General features: G+C 45.2%; 1 protein-coding gene across 1 annotated transcript; it reads left to right on the forward strand.

The window, feature by feature from the left end:
- Positions 1–2,778: 2,778 nt before the first annotated feature.
- On the forward strand, positions 2,779–15,165 carry MAP1A (microtubule associated protein 1A). Its single transcript, XM_082005444.1, has 3 exons — positions 2,779–11,506; positions 13,755–13,987; positions 14,937–15,165. Exons 1-3 carry the CDS (start codon positions 2,794–2,796, stop codon positions 15,090–15,092), a joined length of 9,102 nt encoding a protein of 3,033 aa, XP_081861570.1. The 5' UTR covers positions 2,779–2,793; the 3' UTR covers positions 15,093–15,165.
- The last annotated feature ends 1,052 nt before the right edge of the window (positions 15,166–16,217 follow it).

Below are 16,217 nucleotides of genomic sequence, written 5' to 3' on the forward strand. Positions count from 1 at the left end.
CTATGGTGACTAAGGCTTGGACAACATCCAGAGATACCTCTCCATAGTAGCTGCGATGAGGCAAGATATTTCCGTCTGGAGAGGATAATTGGTCTGTGCCAGCTTTTGCGGGGCACAGCTGCCTGGCACAAGTGGGCAGCTTGATATGCCTGGTACTGTGGACTTCAGAACATGTTGGAGTTGAGTTGCAAGTTCTGCTGATCCAGAACTAGGATTCTTTCCTTGTTACTGAAAAGAGTTTGCTTTGTTCTATGAGACCCAGGTATTAAATTGGGCCTAGAAGGCAAGTTGAAGCCTTGCAATCAAACTCATGTTGAAGTGGAATTTCTGAGGCTAAAACATCAGTAGGCAGATACTGTATCATCAGCTTCTCCCATCCTGTCTAATCCCTTGCTTCTTCCCAGGCCAAAGAACCCTCCATCACCGGAGTGATACCCTGGAGACAGTGATCCTGGTAAATCCCAATGTGGACAGCATTGTGTCTGAGGTAAGGACCAGATGCAGCGGGTTTTCTCCGCATCAGCTCTCCTGCCCTTGCTTGACATAGAGGTCATGATTATCACACTTTGCACCTTCTGGAGAGTCTGAACTTGTTGCCAGTCTGCTGCAAGGTGTGGTGAAGTGGCCAGGTGTTCTGGCCTTGTCAAGAAGATATATGCAGTAACCAGTATTCTGTGGCAGAATTTACTGCTAGACCAAGAAACACATGAGAGTGTATGGTGTGTCTTGTGTGCTAGCCCTTTAGGAATGAACTGCTTCCTGGAAGAGTTAATGCCTTAGAATTGCCCAATTTTAAGGATTTCTCAGGGGCTTGTAGAGTTTCCTAGCAAACAAGGTGGAGGGCTTCTGAACTGTGCATTCTAGTTTTATGAGAGTCTAAATGTGCTGACCTCTTACATGGCAGTGTAACGCTAGATATTTTTTCTTAGCATTGGCCTACTTTCTCAGTGTGAATTATGACGTGACATGGAGCTGTGTCAGGCAGGCAGTAGCAGTGTCTTCTCTTTTCAGTAACCTACTCTCTTGTATGTAGAAATCTTATGTTTTGGCTATTTGTGAATAATGCATAAGTATCACTTGTCCATGTGATTGGGTTTCTGGGTGCTGGTAAGGAATACAGATAACTTTTTGACTGCAACACTCTGTCTCATGGTAACAGGTCCGCTCACTGGTGTGTGATTCATCAGCCCACAAACTACTGATCTTCTGTGGTCAGAGCTCAGACCAGGAAGGAGACTTGATCCTGCAGACAGGGACCTTCACTTACCAAAAGTTTGCTGAGATACTTTCAGACCCAGAGGTGAGTCTAAGCAGTAAGCCAGCGCGTCTCCTCTTGTTCACAGAGTGCATGATAGAGCAATGCAGCCTGTGCCACTCCTTCAGGTGGCAGATCCGCAGAGGGCTTGAAATCCAGCAAAAAAGTGCACACATGCTATAGTCTTGGGCATCTTGCTTTAACTCCCTGGCTTAAGTTTTACAAGATGGCAGGCATGGGTTTGCCTGGGATTCAGCACTGAATTTAGACAAGATGGCTCAGGGTTTGTCCAGTGGGGTCCTGAGAACCTTATAAGACATGTCTGAACATCTGCTCCAATGCTAATTATCTTAGCTAGGTGTACTATAGCTTTCCTCAGAAGGTTTAAGCTCTCTTTCTATTGGTGCTTGTTGCCAATACAGATATGCTGCTTCAGTTTTTGATAAGCCCTACTTCCACTGACCATTGTGTGCCAGATGTTTAGAATGTCTCCATCTGCAGGAATGGCTGGGTGATATTTTGACAATTGACATCACTGTTGCTGTAGTTATATCAGCAAATCTGTCCACCTTCATTTATTTTAGGCTGATTGTTCTAATTTATTTCTTATACCCATTTATTTGGACATGAACTAGTCAATTAAGGACTGTCTAAGCAAGAGAACACAGTGTAAAGAAGTGTACTAACCTCATTCCAGATACTTAGGAAGTCTGAGGTTTAATGCTTCTTTGCTCGGGATATGTTCAGCATAGCTCAAAGGAGCCTTGGAAATTATATCGACCTTATTTCTACTTATTAATCATGTAGCATGTCCCCAACCCTGTATGTATATCAGAAATGGAGTCACAACTTTCAAAACAGGTCCCAGGAAAGAAAATTAATCTGAATAAAAAAAGAAAGTCCTATAACACCAAAACTGCACAAAGAAGTGCTGTATGATCATTCATTAGCCAATGAATGAGGATAAGTTCAGACAATGATACTTAGCATTGAAAAGGGTATCTCAGGGTTAGAATTCACAAATCAAAAAGAAACTGCTACTTTTGAGCCCAAGCCAGGGACTGATATCCCAGGTTAAATAGGAAGAAGTAAGGAAAGAAGACAGGGTGGTTCCTGCTTTCATTTTCTTTCCTAAGGTATTGTCACCATGCACTCCCAACAGTCAGGAAGCATAACAGCCCATCAACATTAAGAATTTCAAAAGAGAGCAGAACATGCATCTATTTGCAACGGGCTTTTGGACTGTTTAATCTATCCCCAGTGTTTCCTGTCAGTAAAGTGCTCATGGCGTCTTCAGTATTTCTGCATCGACTGGCTATTTTTTTTTAAGTGCTGAATTGGTCTGAGAGCTCTATTTGACCTTTATTTGTCTGTGCTTGTCTCATTAGGTCACCCAGATTCTTAGCAACACTGATTCAGATACCAAGGCCTCCCTTACTGTGTCGTGCTTGGGAGAAGGAGACTGGAGCAACCTTGGGCATCCTCGATTTCAGGAAATTATTAATTTGAAACTGAATCCTGATCCAGTTCTTCCAGAAATGGATGGGGTGTCTGAGTTTGCAGAATACGTCTCTGAGACAGTTGATGTGCCGTCTCCATTTGATCTCCTGGAGCCACCCACCTCAGGGGGCTTTCTGAAGCTTTCTAAACCCTGCTGCTACATATTTCCTGGGGGAAGAGGTGATTCTGCTCTCTTTGCTGTCAATGGGTTTAACATCCTTGTGGATGGTGGCTCTGACAGGAAATCTTGCTTCTGGAAGCTGGTAAGGCACCTGGATAGGATTGACTCGATCCTGCTCACCCACATTGGTGCAGACAACCTACCTGGCATCAATGGGCTGCTGCAGAGGAAAGTTGCTGAGCAAGAGGAGGAACAATCCCAGGGTTCTACCAACTACAGTGACTGGATGAAGAATCTAATTTCTCCTGAGTTAGGGGTGGTTTTTTTTAATGTTCCTGAAAAACTGAAGATGCCTGAATCGTCCATGAAAGTAAAGAGGAGCATCGAAGAAGCTTGTCTGACACTGCAATATCTCAACAGACTAGGCATTAAATCAGAGCCTCTCTACAGGGTGGTGAGCAGTACCATTGAACCTATCACACTTTTCCACAAAATGGGAGTGGGTAAGCTGGACATGTATATACTGAATCCTGTCAAGGACAGTAAAGAAATGCAGTTTCTAATGCAGAAATGGGCTGGTAACAGTAAAGCAAAGACTGGCATAATTCTTGCGAGTGGGAAAGAAGGTGAAATTTCTGTTCCCTATCTCACATCCATCACAGCCCTAGTGGTGTGGCTTCCAGCTAGCCCAACAGAGAAAATTGTAAGGGTTTTGTTTCCTGGAAATGCTCCTCAAAATAAGATAATGGAAGGTCTTGAGAAACTCAAGCACCTAGATTTTCTGAGGTACCCAGTGGCTACTCAGAAAGATATCACTTGTGGAATACCTCCACCTGTGCTGAAGCAGACCAAAATTAAACAAAGAACTGACAGTAAAGAGAGTCTTAAATCTTCCCCCAAGCCATCTGTGACAAAGCAAGCTAAGAAAGAAGAGGCAGTTGAGGATGGGGTTAAGGAGGTAAAACCAGAAGTCATAAAGGATGCTAAAATTGAGAAAAAGGTTAAAGAACAGTCAGAGAAAATTTCTGAGAAACCTGTTAAACATGAAAAGATAAAAATAGAAACAAGTGATGCTCTCAAAGCTGAGAAAAGAAAATTGGCAAAAGAGAAGGTTGGAAAAAAGCATCTCAAAGAGAAAGTATCCAAACTGGAGGAGAAGAAAGACAAAGAGAAGAAAGATATTAAGAAGGAGAAAAAAGACTTAAAAAAAGATGATGGAAAGAAAGAGGAAAAAAAAGATTCAAAGAAAGAGGATAAAAAGAAAGAAACCAAGCCAGAGTCCAAAAAAATTTCTAAACCAGACTTAAAACCATTTACCCCAGAAGTAAGAAAAACATTATACAAGGCAAAAGTTCCAGGCAGACTGAAAACTGAGAAGATCAAAGTCAAACCTGAAAAAGAAGTACCTGCTGACTTGACGTCACCGATGGAAAAGGCACCTCTACAGATGGAGCCAGGAGAGACTTCCATAGCTGAACAAAGGTTAGTCCTGTCTTCACCAGAAGATCTTACAAAGGACTTTGAGGAACTGAAGCATGAGGAGAAAGGGGCCTTGCAGGTGACCCAAGAAATGTCTGATATTGAGGTTAGTGACAAGATTACGAGGGTACCTGAAATCGAGGTAAAAGACTCTGCTGACATGATTGCTCAGAGTTGCCTTGACGTGGATCTGATTTTGAAAACAAACATTCTTGATCAGGGAATAACTACTATTGATATGGAAAAAGAACCACCAGGAGAGGAAAAGGCAGTCCCTCAGCTAGAACTGAGAGCAGGTCATGCTGAAAAAATAGAGGATGAAAGAAGAACAGTAGATGAAACTCATGACATGAGATACTGTGAGGGAAAAGCTGAGCAGGACGAGGAAGGTCAGCTGTTTCTAGACAAAGAACAGGTACCATCACAGACAGACCTCTTAGCAAAGGATGTTCGGTCATCAGTGTTCAGAGAGGAAGAAAAGGAGGAAGAGGAGAAAATCTATTTGGACAGAAAACAGAGGGAAGCAGAAACAAAGACTTGTGAAAAGTATATTGAGGGGACAGAGGCACAGGAAGAGGGTGAGAAGGAAAAGAGAGAAGATGTGATAGAAAAGGCAGAACTGGAAGAAAAGGAAGAACAGCACATGAAGGCAGAGGAGAAGGCAGAAAAGAATAGAGACTTCTATGAGCTGAATCAGAATGAGAAGGAGGAAAAAATATTTACCACTACAGAAAAGGAAAAAGAATTTAGTGACATGGGTGAGAAAAACAAGTTATTTGGAAAGGATGTAACAAAGGAAGAGTCGTACCTGAGCAGCTTGCCGGTCCCACCAGGAGCAACAGCAGAACATGTTTCATACATCCAAGATGAAACTATCCCAGGCTACTCAGAAACAGAGCAGACCATTTCTGATGAAGAAATACATGATGAACAGGAAGAGAGGATCCCACACTTGAAGTATGATGTCAATGCCTATGACATATCTGTTCCTGACCACCCAGGCTCTTTTGAAGCAATACATGGAATACAGGCCATGCCTACTGCTGACCTTTCAGCCAAAGGCTATGCTGGACAGGAGTCTGAAATCCTGGCATATCCTACAAACATTGTGGCAGCACCTCTAGCTGAGGAGGAACATATATCCTCTGCTACCTCCATTACAGAATGTGATAAGCTTTCATCTTTTGCAACTTCAGTAGCAGAGGATCAATCTGTTGCATCTATAACAGCACCGCAAACAGAAGAGACTGGGAAAAGCTCTTTACTTCTAGACACAGTAAACAGCATGCCCTCCTCTCGGACTGAAGCAACCCAAGGTCTTGACTATGTTCCCTCTGCCGGCACAATCTCTCCCACATCATCCTTGGAGGAAGACAAATGTTTTAAATCTCCACCCCCTGAAGATTTCCATGCATTAGCAGAAGGAGAGAGAAAACCAGAAGCTCAAAAAAAGGATCTTCATGAAGAGGCAGACGATGAAGAAGAAGATGGGACTCCAAACATTGAAATGCCTGAGAAACTCCGAGGGCATTACAGTGCCCCCATGTTTGCTCATCAAGGATGTCCTGATAATGTGCTAATCAGTGTTCCCATGGAAGTGATGCAAACTTCTGCTCTGCCATTATCCACTGAAGAAACACCATTTTCCCAGGTTGACTCTGCAGAGGCTGAAGAACGATGCATGAGTCCTGATGATAGTACAGTCAAAATGGCCTCTCCCACCCCATCTGGCCCCACTAGTGCAGGACACACTCCTTTTCACCAGTCTCCAGTGGAGGAAAAACTAGAAACAGTAGATACAGATTTATTTGAAAAACAAACAGATGCTGCTGCCAAGAAATTGGAAGGCCAAACTTCTGTTGTGGTGAAGGGAGCCAAGGGTGAACCTCACAGAGAAGACGAGGTATCTGCAGCTAAATACAGACATGAAAAAGAAGTGCCTGGACCTGTACAGCACAAGCTGGACTTTGGCAGTGACATTCCAGTGTCTCCTGGGGAGGAGGTGCAGGAAGAACCAGTGGGGAAGGAGGAGCTGCCCTGGCTTTCCTACCACAAGCAGGACACAGTGGTGATAGGGGAGGAGGAGGATCATCCTGTGCTGCCCCATCCCAGCACAGATGTGTTTCTGGAGACAGAAAAAGACCAAGGAACTAAATCCATAACAGAAAGTTTAATGGGATTTTCAAAAGACTTGTCCTTTGAGCCATTCTCTACCACAGAAACATCTCTAGGAAATGTGGATCCTCTACAGTTCACACGCCAAAGCAGATCTGACAGTGACAAATCTTCACAGTTTTCACCAGATGACACCAAATCCCTTTCTTTTACAGAAGAAAATATTGGTAAAGGAAAATCCTCAGATATTTCTGTTAAGGGAGTGACTACTGAAGAAGGAAAATTGATGTATTTCACAGGAGACACCTCAGAAGAAGAAAAATCTTCTCGTGTTTCCATTAAAGACATTTCTCCAGAAGAGACCAAATCCATGTCTCCCACTGAGAGTCCCAGCAAGGAAATCTCTTCAGACCTTTTTGTTAGAGGAATTTCTCCAGAAGACATCAAATCTCTTAGTTTCACAGAAGAGATACCTGCAAAAGAAAAAACTATGTCTGACTTTACTGACAAATTCCCTTCAGAAGCTGTGAAATCCATGAATTTCACAGAGCAGAGCCCAGCTGCATATGAAAAATCACTGAAAATTTCTGCCAAAGAACTCACGAAAGAACTATCAAAATCTTTTCCTTGCCCAGAGAGTAGCTCAGTTAAAGAGGCGTCACCCAGAGACACTTCAGCTGAAGAAATGTCTCCAGATGACACCAGTTTATTTTCTGCATCAGAAAAGGACTCATTTAGGGGAAGAACTGCAGGCTTGGACTCTCAGGAAGTATCTCCAGATGCAAAGGACTTACACTTTACAGAATCTAGCCCAACTGAGGATAAAACACCTTCACACATTTCTGCTGAAGGTATAAAATTTTGCAGGTTCAAGGAAGTTCAGGAAGAAAAATCTCCAGAAATGGAAGACTTTTACATGCAAGGTTTAAGTTATGAGAAGAAAGTGTGGTTTCCAGAAGAGATGGAGGAGAATCTTGTTCAGGGAAGACGGCAGAGATATGATAAAGAGAGAGAGAGCACATTCTTGGATGAGGTACCAGAATATGAAAAAAAATCCCTTCCTAAAATGGGAGAGGAGGAGATCCTGTCTCCTGCAGTGCCTGGCAGTCACACCTGGAGAAGAACAGAAAGTGAAGCATGGGGATCTGCATATGGGTATCTTCAGGAAGGAAGAGAGACTGGAAGAGGAGGGCAGTTACCCAATGAGGAGGATGAGGATCTCCATCACGCTGAAGACACACCTGTGCTACTGCAAGCAGAAGCAGAATGTTTAAAGATGGAATCAGGTGATTACAAACAAGATACACAGAAGAGTGCCAAACCTACATCAGAAACAAAGAAAGTGGAAATCGTTTCTGCTGACATCACTCTCCCAGAAAAAACACAAATGGAAAGTTTTCTGTCTTCTCGATACATCTCTGGTGAGGGAAATCAGGACAAAACATTAACTGGAAACAAAGAAAGGCAAGAATTGTTGTTGACATCTAAACAAGATTACTCCTACTTAGATGACGAGGAGAGAGCTGTCCTAGATATCTACGCAAAGTCACTAGACCAAGCACTGACAGCATCTCCCCTGTCTGTAATGGCTACCACTCTGGAAAAGGAGACTGACACAACACCAGAAACAGAAAGGCCTTACAAGTTAGATCAGTGCAAGCCACCTTTACAGGAGAGAGTCCCATCAAAGGACACAGAGAAGAAATCAGGCATCAGTGGTTTGTATCAGGAAATAGACTGTAAATACAAGTCAGATAGAAAGCAAGAGGATGACTGCAAATCCACTGAGGGTCTTTATGACTCAACAGAAAGAAAAGAGCAGATGGCAGTAGCATTTACTCTGTTGCAATCTACAAGACCAGCAGAATACGAATATATAGTAGCATCCCCAGAAGAAAGTGCTGCAGTGTCAGGGCAGCGTGCACACTCCCCTCTAGGACAAGGCCCTTGTCAAAAAAGCAGTGCTGTCATGGGCCATGCTGAGGCTGTGGGTTCTGCCAGCCGAGTGGCATATCCTCCAGAGACCTATTCCAGGAGCTCCCCTAATCCTTATTCCTATGAGGAGGGGGTCTACAGACCCAGAGGTGATGACATCTCTACAAGACAAGAACAAGAAGAAAGAGAACCAACTCCTTACCCTGATGAAAGAAGTTTCAAGTATGCTGACATCTATGAGAAGATAATTGTGTCTGCAGTTGGACCCCCCTCCTTCACACCCAAGGGTGCACACAGCCCAGGTCACACTGACAAAGTTCCAGCAACAGCACTGGTCTCCCAAAAAGGTCCAAGTTTTCATGTCTCTGCAAAGGAAGAAGAGTCCTGCCTTTATACCTCTGCTGAGAAGGAGTTGTCATCTCCAGCATCCCCTAAAGATAAAGCAGATTCAGCCTTTGACTATACAGACATCCATGAAAGATACTTGCCCTTCTCTGAAACAGCTAAGCCTAGGATATCTGAACGACAGGAAAAACTGAAGGTGTCTTCTGCTTTGCCAGAAGAACTGGACTCTGAACTGCACCCATCATCTGCAAGTACAGCATTTGCCTCTCCCACAGACATGACTGACACGTTTTATCAAGAAAAATCAGCTGCCTATATTGATGCTGCTCATCCAGATGAGAACATAATTTTGTCTAGCCAGGAGCAGATATCTCTGTCCCCAAAATCTGAAAGCCCAAATCCCAAAGATACATACTATGAGAAAGCAGGTCGAGGGGAAGAAAGCATGAGTGACTCAGAGTTAGAAAAAGGTGCTAAGGAGAAATCTGAAAAGGAGTCTAAACTGCACAGCCTTGTTGAAGCTGCAGGCACAGTCTATGCAGACATCTCAGCAATGGACAAGTTTCATGTATCAGAACCCCTTCTGCAAAGCAAGAGTCAGGAGTCCATTTCACCCAGTTCTACTGCCTCTTCACCCTCTGATCCAGGGTGGAAAGAGGAATGCAGAAGTTGGAAAACTCCATCAGCCACTGTTGTGGGGACATATGTTGCTGGTTACAGTGACCTGCCAGACATAAGCAGAGATGAGCAGCCTTCACAAATGTGCCATTTAAGACAAGATTCTTCACAAAAGAGAGAGGTTGCTGAAAAATCCACAAAGGAATCACATTTCTGTGTAACAGATTACCCAAGTGCAGTGGTGGTCTCAGAGTGCCAAGAGCAAGCCATATGCTTGAAATCTGCTTCCGGAAAACAGAGAGAGGCATACAAAAAGGACCAAACAGTAGAGGACAGAGTGATGGATAGTTCTTATGGATTTGAATGCTCCCTGCTAGGAAAGAGTGAAACATCCAGTATATTCAGACATAAGCAAACCTCAGCAAGACATGTAGGGGATATCTCTCTTCCTTTAAATGTTCCTTGTGCTTTGCTCTCAGACCAGAGGAAGAAAGATGAGTACTTGGAGGTTTCTGAGAAAATCAGCAGCCTCAACTCTTCTTTTACTAAGTTCTCAACGCCAAGTCCGTATGAAGAGGATAAATTGTTCTCCAAAGCTGTGGAAAGAGAGTCTGTGCCCCAACAGCAGCTGAAAGATGACTCTTCCAGCCTGTCAGAGGAACCTTCATCTGAAGCTACCACTCCTGTGATACCGACTACAGCAGAAAGTTTCTACTCCCATATGCTTTCAACATACACGGGTGCAGGAGCGGAACCAGCTACCAGGAGTCTTTGGGATATAGCTCCACAGATTCCAGATAATGCTGTGAAAACACATGCAGCTGAAACCAAAGACTTTGTGTTTGCTGAAGAACATGGTTCTCCATTCATAAATAGCATGGGTGACAGCGTTTCGCCATGCAGAAAGGAGTGCCAGAGTTCAGAGCCCACACCATTCTCTGCAGAGAAACAACGGCAACCCTGTGTAAGCAGTCCAGAGCAGAAGGCACCATTTGCAGAACAGCTGATGACACTGTCATCTCTCCCTGATGTGTTGGCATCATTTCCTCATCATCAGCATGAAGATGAAACCACAGCCAATGGTCCAACAGAGGTGAGCACCAGTCTGCAAGCTTTCCAAAGTACATACCATGCAGCAGAAGCAAAAGATGAAAAAACATGTCCTGATTCTGACAGCAGTTTTTCTCCATGCACAGGCAAAGAGGACACAGAGAGGCAGAGCCGTCCTTCCTCTCTGATGTCCCCTGAACACAGTTTCCAGCCCTTTTTCCCAGATGTGCAGAGGGGTGGAAAAACAGAGGACCATGGAGATGCTTCCCATGAGATGGAACCACATTTAGGAGGCAGTTTTGACTGCGGACAGAAATCTTCCTCATGTGAATACAAGCACAGGAGGGGAGAGCTCTCTCCCTCATTCATCAACCCGAGCCCTCATGAGCTCTCTGAAGATAGTGATCTCTCACAGGAGGACGGTCATCCTTCAGTGCAAGGAAGACCACCCCACAATGGTAGTAGCCCCATGCAAAGTGCCACAGTGGAGGAAACCCCTCCGACATCAGTGAGTGATTCTGGAACCTCCCAGTCAGACTCGGATGTCCCACCTGAGACAGAAGAATGTCCATCCATCACAGCAGATGCCAACATGGACTCAGATGAAGATGCTGATTTCCTTCCAGTGGACAAAGCTGTTGGGAATGCTCATCATACCAGTTCTAGGTCCAGCCATGATCCTCAACCTGTTCCAATGGTAGATCCCCATCCCCATCCTCCTCACCCTGATGTCTGCATGGTAGACCCTGACATGTTGGTAAATGAGCAAAGCATGAGCAGAACTGATAAAATTTCCAAGAAAGACATAAAAGAAAAGAACAAAGGTGTGAGGAAGCCTTTGAGCAAACCCAAATCTTCCTCGCCTGCCCGGAAATTAGATGTGAAAGGGAAACGATCACCCACTCCTGTGAAACAGCCATCAGACAAATCTCCAAAAACTGTCCCTGCCAAAAAAGAAAGAGATGGAGGAGAGAAGCCCAAACCACGTAGTGCGCTGGTGCAGCCTCCTCACACAGAAGATGAGTTATTCCGGAGTAGTCACAGCAACCCTGGCAAGAGCCTTGTTAATGGCATCAAAACAAACCCTGGTAAGAAATTCTTCCTTAAGAATGCATTTTCTCTTCAGGTCCAATACAGAGAAAAAGCACTGGGTTAAATGTAGCAGAACAGAGAATGGGACTTCCCAGTCAGGCATAAAAAGTTATAAGCAGTGATACGGTGGAGAGGTCATCACACAAATCACTTAGAAAGATCAAAGCCTTGAGGAAAACTCTCAACCTCTGTAGCGCCAATGCAACCACCTCTGAAGAGAGACTGACCTGTGAGACCTAATTCAGAAGTTTATAGGCCAAGATTCAGTTCCACCCAGGGGCTACATCTGTGGAGGGGCAGTAGGTATTTAGAGGTGCTTGCTGTCAAAGACATGCCAGCAATTGAAAGGCAAAATACATGTGTGTTTTAAAAAGAGGTGGCAACCTCTCAGCTTGTGAGTGGGGTTAGTGAGTTGCATTGTACTGAGATGAAGCTGTCGCTTAGAATAACAGGACACCGCCATGGTTAGATACGTCCTTTCCTCTGAAATGTTAAGCAGAGATGGGATGGGAACAGCTCCCACATCTGAGTACCACACACAGGGCACTGAACAGACAGCGTGACTGTTGGAAACCAGGGTCTTTTCTCTTTTTCCTAAGTAAAGGTGTGAAAGAGGGACTCAGCCTCCAGTATCTGTACAGCCCATGGCCTCTTGCTAAGTGTTCACACAGAGACCAGTGCTCTACTGGTATCCTACCAAACGATACAGGTATTACGTGACACAGTATTGCATCATTGCCAATGTCTGTCCTGAGACCCCATAGTGCCAGGGACTTTACAGACACAGAGCAAATACTAATCCTTTGCTCCAGATTGTTGATGTTGAGTGTAAGAGCCAGCAGGTGGGTAGTGCCAGGGAGAATGGAGAAAACTGAAACACAGCTGATCTGTTGTGGTGTCAGCAGATGCCCATTGGAGACCCTGTGGCAAAGAGAATAGTAGGAGAAGTGGGGGAACATTTGCAAGGCGCTACAGGGAGCTCCATTTGAGTGAGAGCAGCTGAAGGGGAAGACCTGAAAAGAACCCCTCTGTGTGCGTGTTGCAAATACAACTCAGGTGAGGCAAGCTAGTGTCACTGACACATGGTGTCACTGACAGCAAAGGCAGTGGACAGGCCAAAGTGGTCGATGAAGGGGCTGCTCAGCGTAGTGGGGAGCGAGAGGAAAGCAGCAGACAGACCAGTGAGGTGATCATAGTGCCAGGCGAGGGAGGGCTCTCAAAGGAATGTGGACTGAACAGGGGCTGAGCCAGCTGATGTTCATGAACAGGTGACAAGCAAATAGGGTACAGTCGAGAGAGAGCCTACACCAGGGTATTAGCAGAGTGTCGGTACAGAACAGTCATGTCTTAGAGGCGCAGCACAGAAAGGACTAGCGAGATGCAGTGCCTGGATACGCGAGTCTGAAGGGAGGGTTGAGATGAAGATATAGGGTGTAGAGGTTGTGCACGGAGCAGTGCTGTGAGTTGCTCAAATCAAACCTGGGATGAGGACTAGACATCCATAAGACTGGCTGAGAGAGAAGAGACTACCCAATATAGTATATGGATAGTATATGGAAGGAAGAAGAGGACAGAGGCCTCTGTGATTCCACAGAGAGCAGGAGGGAGAGAAGGGACAGTCCTTCTGTGGTTTGTGTGTGTGTGTATGTATATATGCATATATATTGCTGAGTATAGCAACCCTTGTTTGACCATATCTCATCTTGTAAATGTAAGCAGCAGCAAATGAAGAAGAGAGGTACATAAGGTTGATAGGAAAGAGCAACAGCATCCTTGGAATAGCAGCAATTCACAGGAATGGCAGAAAGCCAGGATGGAGCTTCCAGAAAGACTACTGTAATACCCTAGGATAGCATATAAAGGCCATCAGAACTGGGTTCTTTAGCAAATGTAGGTTATTAAACAAGAAAAAATGTGACTAAATATTGATTGGGGTGACAAATCTGCAAAACCTAATAATGGAGATTTTTTTGATTCCCTTCCCTAGGAAATGCTTCTGAGCCTAAAGCCTTCCAGTACCTCCCCAAAGAACAGCAGAACGCCCTTGCCCTCCTAAGAGTCATGACAGCACTTGCCCAGAAATGCACCCAGGTGACCTCTGAGCAGCAGAGCCTGGATAAATCTTAACTTTGTTGCTGCAGCTGCAGGGAAAAACCTTTCTGGAATTCAAGTCCTTCAGTGTTAATTTGAGTGTTTGTCCTTTCCAGAAGGGTTTTGATAACATCTGTTTTCTTTTTTCCAAAGCTTCCAGTAGTCCTAAGAGCAGTTTGCCTGTGCTCACAGGTCCACCTGTCTATGTGGACTTGGCATACATCCCCAACCATTGCAGTGGAAAGAACACAGATCCAGAGTTCTTCAAGCGGGTTCGAGCATCATATTATGTTGTGAGTGGAAATGATGCAGCCAATGGAGAACCAAGCCGTGCAGTGTTGGATGCGCTCCTGGAAGGGAAGTCTCAGTGGGGGGAGAACCTGCAGGTAGGTCATGGAAATGCCAAGGAGCGTGTGTGATGCTCCTTGTGTCACACATGCTGGGGAGAAGGTGTGTGTCACAAACATGCCCAGAGGGAGTACACTAAGAGGAAGCAAATGGTACTGGGCATGTCCTGCTCTGCAATCTTAGAAGAGTACCTGTTTGTACCTGGAAGAAGGACACACACAAAATGGTGTGAGTGGAAGCAGATATGTCCTCCTTTCCACATCCTTCTGAGGGGCGGAAGCACTCAGAGATCATACATTCCTTATCTGCTGCAGGATGAGCCTATCCTCAAGCGAAAACAAGCACCATCACAGTCTGAATTTTCATCACAGTCTCCCACACACAGTGGCATTTGTTGCTAGCCTTGCTTGCTAAAGATCTTTCTGATACCAACTTTTATTAGTGCTTTTAAACCAGAGTGTACTTACACATAGTTCTTGCTTAGTCAGGTTTGCAGGACGTCCTGGGTGGGCACTCTTTCCAAAGACAGGAACGAGAAAGCGTGTATGTACTTTCAGATGAGGCAGCCTCAGATTTCAAGGTCCCCGAGTTGCACATCAGGTCAAATAGGCACATAAAGTCTAATATCAGGCCATTAACAGTGACACTCTCAGCATTGTTCCTTCTCACACTGAGGGATCTTTCTAAGGCCATTTCTGGACCTCCACAGAGAGATGCTCTCCCCTGCACTGCAGGCATTTTCATCATTATGGTGTTAGTACTGCCAGCTTGTATCCAGCTCAGAGCGCCATTGTGCTGCTACTGCATAAAATAAAGCACCAGCTCTGCCTTAGAGAACTTGACATCTGAAAGACATTAAATAGAACAAGCAGTACCAAGGGTACAGTGTTCCAAAATCAATGGGAAATTTTAGCCTCAGCTCCTATGGGCATTGTTTGTCACTGCAGTTGTTCTCAGACAATCATCCCTGCTGCTTTCTTTTCCCAGGTGACACTGATCCCAACACATGATACTGAGGTGACACGAGAATGGTACCAACAGACCCATGAGAAACAGCAGGAGCTAAACATCATGGTACTGGCAAGCAGCAGCACTGTTGTGATGCAGGATGAATCTTTTCCAGCCTGTAAGATCGAATTCTAAATCTCCTACACTTTGTGTTCATCCATTGACTCTCCAATCACCGATGCAACATCAGAGACACCATCTAATCACAGTCCAGTTCTTCTCTGGTTTAGTCCTCTACATGGTTCCCATTTGTCAGGCAATCGGGTATCCATCTAGCTCAGCACCGGATGCCATGAGAAAGAAGTGCAGCACTCTGTAATATTCTGGACTGAGCTAAGAGTTTGTGCAAGAGCAGTTGCAGGCCAGGGGCACTTTCACTTTCCCTGCTTTATCCTGCTGCCTGTACAGTTTCTGTAGACTATCTCAGATGCCTTGCTGCTGTGAGAGCTTGTTGTACTCTCTTCCTGGCTGCCTTGCCATTTAACTTGTAGCACCATGAACCTCATCTTCCTGGTGAGGGCTGAAGTGCTGCTGCTGCATGTAGACAGTGCATGGAGTGTGGGGGGGCAGAGAAGAAAACTCATTTGCGAAGAAAATGCACCTAGGAGATGAGAGAAGGCGAAACCCTCCAACTATAGCATGACAGTGAAGGTCATTCTTCCATCTCCCATCCTGAACATCCAGGTGGTGTTCTGAGCAGAGGGACCCATACTCCAACTAGGCAGGACCACTGTTTGCCAGCTCTGCAGGTTTCTGTCCCAAGTATTTGGTTGTGGCATCCTGCAACACCTGCTCACGATGCTCAAGAAGCTGGGATGAAGGGCACGTTTGTTTCGGGGCGGCAGTGGGAGCGGAGGGTTCAGCCTGTTGCTCTTTGCTACAAAGAGCACATTCCTAACCTGCTAACTTGAGCTTTGTACACACAGAGTGGCCAATTTACTCCCGCACATCAGCAGTGTGACAGTAGGAGGCACAGAGGGGCTGTTGCCTGAACAGTCACACAAAAAGAGTATCCAAACGCACAACTACAGCCCCCTCTAAAGTAGAAGGGCTGAAACAACCCTGGCCGCTGTTGGCCTAATATGTACATGAAACCTCCCTGTCCTTGTAAACCAAAGGCTTTCTTGAGGATTGTAGTGAGGCAGCTGAGGAACCCGCATGCCACACTGAGAGAGGCTAGTGTCTGGCCAGTGTAGCTGATGTGTGCCAGCTCTGCAAGCAGCAGCAGTTTCCTCGCTGCCTGTATGCTGGCAGTCCAAG

The sequence above is a fragment of the Phaethon aethereus genome (genome assembly GCF_964289735.1).
Source record: "Phaethon aethereus genome assembly, chromosome: 12".
Taxonomy (NCBI): domain Eukaryota; kingdom Metazoa; phylum Chordata; class Aves; order Phaethontiformes; family Phaethontidae; genus Phaethon; species Phaethon aethereus.

What these genes read in the sequence shown, in the direction of transcription:
- MAP1A (XM_082005444.1), top strand. Translation starts at nt 2,794, where the DNA reads ATGGATGGGGTGTCTGAGTTTGCAGAATACGTCTCTGAGACAGTTGAT. An exon ending in TGGCATCAAAACAAACCCTG is followed by an intron (nt 11,507 to 13,754) that starts GTAAGAAATTCT and finishes TTTTTTCCAAAG; the next exon opens with CTTCCAGTAGTCCTAAGAGC. An exon ending in AGTGGGGGGAGAACCTGCAG is followed by an intron (nt 13,988 to 14,936) that starts GTAGGTCATGGA and finishes TTCTTTTCCCAG; the next exon opens with GTGACACTGATCCCAACACA.